The sequence below is a fragment of the Anneissia japonica genome, unplaced genomic scaffold (genome assembly GCF_011630105.1).
Source record: "Anneissia japonica isolate Jap-2015-1 unplaced genomic scaffold, ASM1163010v1 scaffold287711_len853857_cov187, whole genome shotgun sequence".
NCBI classification, from domain to species: domain Eukaryota; kingdom Metazoa; phylum Echinodermata; class Crinoidea; order Comatulida; family Comatulidae; genus Anneissia; species Anneissia japonica.
In genome coordinates this window covers 637559-647442 of record NW_022753410.1, presented here as the reverse complement: position 1 = coordinate 647442, position 9884 = coordinate 637559, and the positions used below count along the sequence as shown (strand labels likewise).

Here is a 9884-nt window from a genome sequence, read left to right as displayed (position 1 = left end):
TCTTTCAAATTTATAACAGGAGAAGTGGTAAAAAACAAAATGATTGAAAAAATTCAACACTCAACAGTTTAGAACAATGTTGTAAATCAGTTTCTAATACTGAAAGTTCAATAGGCCTAATTTGAAATGCCCTGGGGATAATACACACTCTAACAGCCATTAGCACTTTTCGATCCAATTCCATCAACTTTGACAGAGTATCAGTGTTTTTTCTTTTCCTTTCTTTTTTTTTTATTGCATTGTTTCATTCCTGTGGAACAATCTTCTGAACACATTTGATCACAAAATTCAAGAATTAATTTTCTGTCATTGTTTATTTTATTTGTCTGTCATGCTCTCATACGGGTATATGTATTGTGGTAGAAAGTATCATCTCCCTTCTTTCACATCAAATATTATGCTGCATGATTTTATAAGAATTGACAACTGCTTAATTTTGAAGTTGGTTTGTCTTTATTAGATGGGGGCAGTGACGTTGCTATAGTGTTCGAGGTGTAATATGGGCTGCATAAACGATTGGCATTGGCAAAGAACATGCTAAATGATGTTCAGAAAAATTATAGAATGAATTCAATTCATAGATAGTATCTTGAAGACGGAAAATAGGCCTACTCTGTGGTTCGTTCGTTCGTTCGTTCAAATCACAGTAGAAGTTCCGTCTTCACAACCAGATCTGCAGGTTACAGTTAAAGGTAGATCTTAGTAGGCCTATATTGATTGAATGTTGCTTTGTTGGCAGATTTGGACTGCCCACCAGCTTCGGTGTGTAGGCCTAGGCCGTGCTTCAGCATGCCGCAATCTGTGGTAAACGTAACAAGGTAGAAATATCAGGCCTAGGAAAATCAGGCCATCGAACTATCTAGAAAGTACAGTAATAAATTGTTACATTTTTAGACATATTAAATTTTGCAAAATTATTGTTGGCCTTTTTTAACTAAACATCCAGTTTTAATTTTAATATTTGAAAACAATGTTTACACTCGGAGTGTACATGTACAGTATTAAAATTCTAATTTTCTGACTTATTCCATTGCAATCAAAAGGAACCCTTCTAGAAGCAGAAAGGGGGGGGGTGAGGGGGTGGTGAGTCAAATTGATACTAATTAAACTTTCTTTCTCACCATTCTAATCTCTCAATTTCTATTAATTTGTACTTTGTTTATGCCGAATGTTAATGTGCATCATATACATCAAGGTCTATGCTGCTTTAACTAGACATTAAGTGTTTTGAGTCATTTCAATTGTAAACCTGAAGAGGGGAGCAGGAGCTCCCGAAAATTGGTTGTTCATTAAAATCGATGCTTCAATGTAGCTGTCTCTTATACACATCTAAATAATACAACCTTCTTTGATACAGTTGTTTTAAACAGTTTATACTATCTTCCCAAAAAAGAGGGTAAAAAGAGTATGAGATGCGGGTAGGAGACGGTAGCCATGATATGAGATTTAAGGCAAAAAAAGTGGAAAAATAAATAGTTATAGAGGGCGCTTTATCATAAATTGGCGCTAACCAAAACATCATGCGTATCCGGTACCCTGCAAAGACCACCCTGGTGCTTTGTTTACGCAGAGATGCTGGTTTTGGTATTAAGACGGTGGGCCTAGCCAAGATCAAGAAAGGACGAGTGTTGATATTTGTTTGTTTTTTTAACTAGGTCTAGTTTTGTGTAATTTAGGTAGCCAGACAATGCCTAATTGTCCTATGTGTGAGAAACCTGTTTACTTTGGTAAGATTTTGGTTTTTAGTATCATTTTTTGAAAATACTCATTGATGAATGATGAGCCTGAAAATCTAATCAAAATACTATAGTAGGAGGCAACTGACTCGGTCCCCTAGTAGTGAGACATCTGGTGGTTTGTTTAGGCTAGCCACGCGTAAAGTGTAGGCTCAGATGTAGGCTAGGCCTACCTACTTTTTACAATTTAAATTTATAAAAATCAGATAATCAATTTCTTTGTGTCATATCAGAGAAGGGGACATTACTTAATCGTTAGACTTTTTGACCTATTCTAATGAAAAGTCCAAAGTCGATGGTCTTTTTTTTATGTATAACCCACCCCACTTATTATGTATAACCCATCCCACTTATTTAGGGCCTATAAAACTTTTTTTCTTTCGTGGTGGTGTGTCCACACCTTCCTTGCTTGGCTTGCTTGGCCCATGCATGCCCAACTGAAACTACCTACCACCCTACTTTTTTTTTTCAAATTCTGGATCTACCTAGCAGTGGCGTATCTAACAGTATAAAAATGGGGGCGGGGGCGCGACCAAAATATGAGGGGGGCGTGGAATTTATTTTCGGTGGCCACACCCACTGAAAAATATTGCTTCTTAGATTCCCTAATACAAGTTAACCGTGACAGCATAAGCATAAGCCTAGCCTATTTTTTTTTGCTTCGAAGTTTTGCGAATAGGGGGGGGGGCGCAAGCTTTTTGTGGGGAGGTGCGCCCCCACGCCCCCTCCCCCGCCTTGGATACACCAATGCTACCTAGGCCCTATGCCTGGATTTAATACAATTAGGGCCTAGTTAACGCCACAGTTTCTAAAATTATTACCAGTTGAAAAATAAAATGATTGAATGTATAGTAAATTTATTTGCAGCGGAAAAGAAAACCTCACTTGGGAGAGATTGGCACAGAGGATGTTTAAGATGCAACAGATGTAATAAAGTTCTCAACTCTGGTCAACATGCAGAGGTCAGTATAAGTATGATTAGCCGGGAAGTTAGCTAACCACAACAAATAAGACATATATTTGTAATTTGGCAATTAAAGTGAATAAAATGCAATGAAAAAAAAAAAATCTGTTTTCATTTTTAATTAAAAGCACAACACTTCAAAATACAAAATAAGAAATGTTAATGTTCATCTCTCCAAAGCAGTATGTATTTTAAACGTTCGCCTCAACCCATTTCAATTTTAAGTTTTTTTTTACTAAGCCCATGGAGGAATTAGTTTATAAGTCAAACAGTATATTTTAAACATACAATACCACTTCTTACTACAAGTCGATCAGCTTCGTTGATCATTTTTAGGTTAGTGAATTAGCCAAAAAAAGTTCATAGTGTTATCGGTTGTTATCCAACCTCTCATGTTAAACTTGTTTGTTTACAAGTGTCTCTCACTTTCATATTTGTTTTTCTTTTATCTCATAGCACGAAGGGAAGCCGTACTGTAACATGCCTTGTTATTCTGCTTTGTTCGGACCAAAAGGTAGGTAATTTTTGAAATGCGATTTACAGGACCATAAAGCAAAACATTTTATATGTAAGAATATTATTATGAAAGCATGAATAATATAATGATTGTATACAAAATACAGAAACTTAAGCAATAAGTTTTGTAAGTCAAGATAATATTATATTTATGACAGCATGGAAAATAATTTTATATTAAATCCATAAAGTAAGCAATAAATTTTGTAAGTAATAATAATAATATTTTATGACTGCATGAAAAATGATTTTATACAAAATCAATAAGTATTGTAAGTTTTATATTACGTAAAAATATTTGACTGCTTTGAAAGTACATTATTTTATAGAAAATCCATAAAGTGACCAATAATCGTAAGGTTAACCCTTAAGATTATAATAAGGCCAAATAAAAAAAATTATTGTGTTGGCCACACTCAACCGAACAAAAATGTAAGAAATTGAGGTTCAGCATTTTAATTTTTTTTTCACTACAATGAAAAATATTTTTTAATGAGCTAAAAAGGCTGGAATAGGCCTATCTTGCTGGACGGTAGGCAATTTGACAGTGTTATGTCATCATTTTCATCTTCAATATAGATTTTAAAATGGTCTTTGTTGTATTTTTGTATATTTTCTACTTTTTAGGCATAAACACATTATTGGTTAAAAAAAAAAAAATTTCCCATCGACCTACCATTTTTTTTGGATATTCCCAAATCGTGGCCAATACAAGAATTTTTTTTGTTGGCCCAATATGCAATACGTTTTTTAAGTAAATAATATTGTATGTTATGACTGCATAGAAAATAATTTTATTCAAAATAAATAAAGTAAGCAAAAAGTTTTATATCAAGTAAAAATAATATTTATGACTCAGTGCTTTGAAAATAAATTTAAACAATATATGCAAAGTATGTGCAGTTTTGTAAGTAAAAATGATATTATATCTATGACAGCTTTAAAAATAATTTTATATGATATACAAAAGGTAAGTGCAGTTTTGTAACTAAAAATAATAATAAATTTATGACTGCATGGAAAATTTTATACAAAATTCATGAAGAGAATCAATATTTTTAATATTAATTAAAAATAACATCACAGTGTATTTCTGACAGCTTTGAATATTCAAGATTTTATACAAAATCCATAAAGTGATCAATGAGCTTTATAAGTAAAAAGAATAATATATTATATTTTATAGCAGTATGAATTATAATTTCATGAGCACTAAACTAACAGAATCTTACCCTTTGTTAAAATACTATTGTTAATAATCATTTTCATTTCAACACAAGGTAAACACTTTTTCTCAGGTGCACTGCAATACTCATTTAATTTTGCTTAAATATGCTACCGTTAAATTTTCTATAAATCGGCATTTTTTTAAATTTTGGCATAAACATGTTTATCAATTTTGAATTTAATACCAGTGGTATTTCCTTTTTTTTTCTTTAAAGGTTTCGGTCATGGAGGGACAGAAAGTCACTGTTATTAAAGAAAAATTATAAAACAACTGCCAACATATATGCCATATCAGTGTCTTCCATTAAGGTGCCTTAAATAATAGCATTTAAATGTTATGTTCCATTTTCTTTCCATAATTTCTTGCTTTCATTGATAGTATAATGTGACATTTATTCTGTATAGTGGATATTTCAATACACTGCCTCTATTCGCTTTACATTGTTACCCCCATTACTGGCTCAATCACCTGGAACACATCCTCAGCTGTGGAGCACAATCCCATAGGGCGAGGCTCTTTTCATACCTTGTTTAGTGAACCCACCACCTGCCAATAATGATAATTTTGAATAAAAATAACATTTTATTTTTGGCCAATTAGCTTACCCACCGCCATGAAAAAAATATCAATTTCAGAAAAAGACGAAAGTTTTTTAAAAATTTGGTTATGCCCGCCGCTGCCTTGAAATCTCCAAAAAATAAGATATGTATGTTTCTTCCTAATTATATAAATTTAAATTATTTAATCCTATTGCTACACTGTTTGCATTCACCAATACAAATTTATGTTTAGTTTTTCCTCCATGTGGATGTTTTTATCAAAACTCTTTGCTTAAAGAAAACAAAATTGTATTTTTATTTTCTTTTCCATCTTGCACAGCAATGGTTTCGAACCCCTGACCTCAAAGTTGAAAGTCTGAGTCCCAACTCTTGTGCATTCTGCTTCCACATTACAGTAATTTGTGAAATCTCATCCCACCTACCTGAATTCCCTGCCCCCTCTACTCACCTGGATTTCCCCTCACTCCAACACACTAATTTTTTCATTCATTCCATTTAGTAACATTACAACACTTTTCATTACATAACATATTCGTAAATAGCATTATAGGGCACTTAGAAACAAATGATGTGTGTTTGATCTTTATTGATTGTTCTTTATGTTTTAGAGTTTCTTACATTTTGTTTATGTTATGACTTGGACTGGTTGTGATATTTTTCTTTTTTTTTGTAAACTTTTTTTTTTATTTTATACCAAATTGATGTTTGCGTTGATTATGATTATTTTTTATTTGACAATATTAAACATTAGATAGATTTTTTAAGAGGCTTGTGAAATGATTAATTCAGTGCATTGATAAACTTATTTTACTATTGGGAGTGTTTAGAGACATAATTAGTTACTCTGTATATAGGTTTGATTTTTTTTAATCTGTAGAAAAACAATGAATTATGCTGCACTGTTTTTTGCTCTGAAGTCGTTTTCTGCTATTGCTTCAGCATTACTAAACTGTTTTATTGTAAGAAACATTTAATTCAAATACAATTGTTGTTAAGGAAGAATTTAAGACATTTTTGTACTTGATAGTAACAATATCTAAGAAACACAGTGATGAAAATATGTACCTGGGTATACAAAAAACTCCATAGATTGCCATATAAAGTGTTTATGTATAAATGTATGAAATGTCTACACAAATGAAGCCATATACATGGATACAGTAAATACATAACTATGTAGGCCTATATAATGCAAAGTATCATATGTGAATATATAAAAACTATATATTGCCATATTCATTGTTCATATTAATGTATGAAATGTCTACATATATGAAGCCAAATTTATGAATACTGTATACAAAAAACTACTGTATGTAGGCCTATATAATGCAAACTGTCCATAGGTGAATATATAAAAAAAATCCATAGATTGCCATATAAAGTGTTCATGTGTGAATGTATAAAATGTCTGCATATATGAAGCCACATTTATGTATACAGTATATACATAACTATGTAGGCCTATATAATGCAAAGTTTCAAATTCACAGTGTCAAATGTGAATATATAAAAACTATATATTGCCATATAAAGTGTTCATATATGAATGTATGAAATGTCTCTACATATATGAAGCCACTTGTATGAATACAGTATACACGTAACTATGTATGCCTATATAATTCAAAATTTCCGTACATGAATATATTATAAAAATGTGTTCATATAGAAATACAGGGTCAATAGGTCAATATAATGTGAATACAGTACAGTAATATTAAGTCAAAAAGGTCAAAGGTTTTTACAGATTGAATATTGATTTTGATTGTTGTAGTTTTACTGTGGTTGCATAATTGTTGTGATGTGTGTTGCTGTTAAAAAAGCATTTTCCAAATAAATATTATTATTATTATTCAGTCAAAAAGGTCAAAGATTTTTACAGATTGAATATTGATTTTGATTGTTGTAGTTTTACTGTGGTTGTATTATTGTTGTGATGTGTGTTGCTGTTAAAAAAGCTTTTTCCAAATAAATATTATTATTATTATTATTATTCAGACATTTTTAATTTAAGTACCAGAAAACATTATGTTCTTTCACAGTATATTTTCACATTTAAAAATGCAGTATTATTAACCACCTTGGTATTACTATTCTTTCTTAAGACAAGTTTACTAGAATTTTAGATATTTGTTTACTTTGTTAGAGGGCAAGTACCCATGCTTGGAATAATCACCCAACACTGTATAAAATATATGTTCCCTATTGAAGTACTATATATGAAAACTTAGGCGGCCGTTCATCAGTATATGGAAATATAAACTCCCTTCCATTACAAAGGAGTGTCCACTTATGGTCAGGCTGGTGTGTGGTTGTAGGAGAGTTTAGAAGATATGAAAATATGTTTATGAAAGAACATAGTTAATAACATAATATGAATTACTATAATAAGAATTATCACAAAAAAAAGTTTTTTACAGTGAAAAAATAGTGTTGTTTTAAATTAATGTACAATAGCACACTTTCAAGGAATTATTTTACATTTTGAATACAGTATTAATCACCTTGCTAATATTATTTTCGAAGATACTGTATATTTGCTGTGTATGTTTGAGAACAGTTATACTTTGCTAAGTTCTACAACCATTAACGGTGCTATGTATTGAAATAAGTAATTAAGTCTTTCTCTGTTTTACTATATTTGAGTTCCTTTTTCTGTGGTCCCATATTAACAAATGTCTTTTATCTTTATTATTCTAATTAGAGACCAAAGCTGCTAAATACCATGGAAATATCGCCCCCAAAGTGGTCTTTAATTGGATGGAGACCTCTATTTAAGTTGCTAGAAACTTCCAAATAGGTAGAACTTGAATACATCCTCATACTCAGACATTCCAGTTTATAATATTCTGGCTAAACTTTATAGTACGGAAGCTTATAGTGACCTTACAGATGTAGACATGACGAGATAATTATCTAGACATCTGGAAGGTCACTATAAGCTTCTGTATTATAGCGTTCAGTTATTTTTCAACATGTTATGGTATGAAATTAAACTGGTGTTTTATGCACAATATATTCATTTTTTATGTGAATTTTCTAAACAATATTTTTACTTTGTGTGTGACCAGGGAGTTGTTATACAACTCCCTGGTGTCACATAGTATTTTATATTTCTGGTTTCCTGTATTCATTAACAAAACATTGATTTTTGTATCCATAACTTTGCCGTTATTTGTTTTTAAATTGTGTTAACAATTTTTATGTGCTCATTTTAATAAAATAATGTTTGTAACTGATTCTTATTGTGTTTTTCTCTTGTTTAGAATTAAATTCTGGCATTGACTACACCTGTATATTTGATATTTATTTTAAATGTTGATAAGACAGAAGGTTTAATATAATAATAATAATTATTATTATTATTATTATTGTTATTATTATAATAACAGTTGTTTGGTTTTTTTGCATGATGTATTTATTATTTTTAATAGTTTTGTTATACAGTAGAGAACATTATATTATTTATGTCCATAATTCTTGTTACTAGCTTCAAAATTGTATTGTAACTGTACAGTATTCCGTAAAATATCAAATTGAAGTCCCCATTTTTTTTGCGCCCCTCTTTACTTTTTAAAATGGACTTCTTTTCGAGGCTACTTTTGCAAATTTAAGAGGGGGGGGGGGGGGTTCTTTTCAAAATGAATTCTGTAAATTTTGGGAATTTACTACATAAAACAATAAGTAGGCCACTGTAACATGTATCATGGAGTGCCTGGCATTAAATCACCTTAACTACTGTATAAACCAAATGTGTTTTAAATTTATTTTGTTTCTTTGAAATTCATGTACAGTGTATGTACTGTACTATCTTGGGAAAAAAAAGCCCATGGGCTTCTTTTCGAGGCTACTTTTGCAAACTAAAGAGGGGGCTTCAATTCGAGATGGGCTTCTCGAAATTTTAAGCCCATTGGGCTTCTATTCGATGTTTTGCGGTATACGGTATGTTGCCCCAAAACTACCGTTAATTGTCTGGTATAAAAGTTCATACGTAATTCGACCAAAATATAAAACATGTGTGCCTTCAGGCCCCTGCAGTACGGAACTGCATTAGGCCCCTATTCAGGGGTGGCGCCAGGATTTGCCCGACGGGGTGGGGGGGGTGGCGTTTCTTTTTTTCCCCCACCATCTAGACAGATTTCCCCGACGAAAGGAAATTGGGCGTGGTCGAGCTTCGATTAAAAGGTTTGGAAAGTGGTCCGAAAATTGTGACAATTTAGGGGTTTCAAAGGCTTATAATAATCGATTTTAGAGTCTACTGATATGTAGAAAATACATATACATTTTTTTTCTCCCCGACGAATTGTGCTTTTTCTCCCCGACGGGGGGGGGGGCAGCTCTCCCCGACGGGGAGAATTTTAATTTTGATGAACCTTGAGTTCTAGATTTCATCAATGTACAATAGGCCTATACAAAAAAAAAATATGTGCGTAGGAGGTGTCTGATGCGATCATTTCAAATAGTTCCACTCCATTTTACACATTCAATCTAAATAATGATTATTGTAAGTTTACTACTCTGCAATTTTTATTGGCTCACAAGAGACACTAAGGGGGCGCTGAAGTAAATGTAGGTGTTTACATTTACACTATAACCATGAACGTGATCAACTTCTTTTTAAATTTGATGAACCTTGAGTTACGGAAGCACCTAAGTGCCATTCGACTTGACTTGTCAAGATAATTATGTTGTCAAGTCGACATAATATACATATCATGTCGACATGGCGAGATAGATTATCTTGACAATAATTGTATCTTGTCATGACAACATAACTTTTATTATGTCGACTTGTCAAGATAACCTATCTCGCCAAGACAACATAACATTTTTACTATGTCGACTTGTCAAGATAATTTATCTCACCATGACAACAT

At 31.9% G+C, this 9884-nt stretch overlaps 1 protein-coding gene across 1 annotated transcript; it reads left to right on the top strand.

Moving 5' to 3' along the window:
• The first annotated feature begins 1509 nt into the window (after window positions 1–1509).
• Window positions 1510–8246, top strand: LOC117122841 (cysteine-rich protein 1-like). Its single transcript, XM_033268593.1, has 4 exons — window positions 1510–1727; window positions 2604–2698; window positions 3157–3214; window positions 4659–8246. The coding sequence occupies exons 1-4, from the start codon at window positions 1688–1690 to the stop codon at window positions 4694–4696; spliced, it is 231 nt and encodes a 76-aa protein (XP_033124484.1). The 5' UTR covers window positions 1510–1687; the 3' UTR covers window positions 4697–8246.
• Window positions 8247–9884: the final 1638 nt, after the last annotated feature.

Excerpts from the sequence above, each read along its gene's own strand:
- LOC117122841 (XM_033268593.1), top strand. The coding sequence starts at position 1,688 with ATGCCTAATTGTCCTATGTGTGAGAAACCTGTTTACTTTG. Across the intron at positions 2,699-3,156 it reads ACTCTGGTCAACATGCAGAG|CACGAAGGGAAGCCGTACTG; the intron begins GTCAGTATAAGT and ends TTTATCTCATAG. Across the intron at positions 3,215-4,658 it reads TGCTTTGTTCGGACCAAAAG|GTTTCGGTCATGGAGGGACA; the intron begins GTAGGTAATTTT and ends TTTTCTTTAAAG.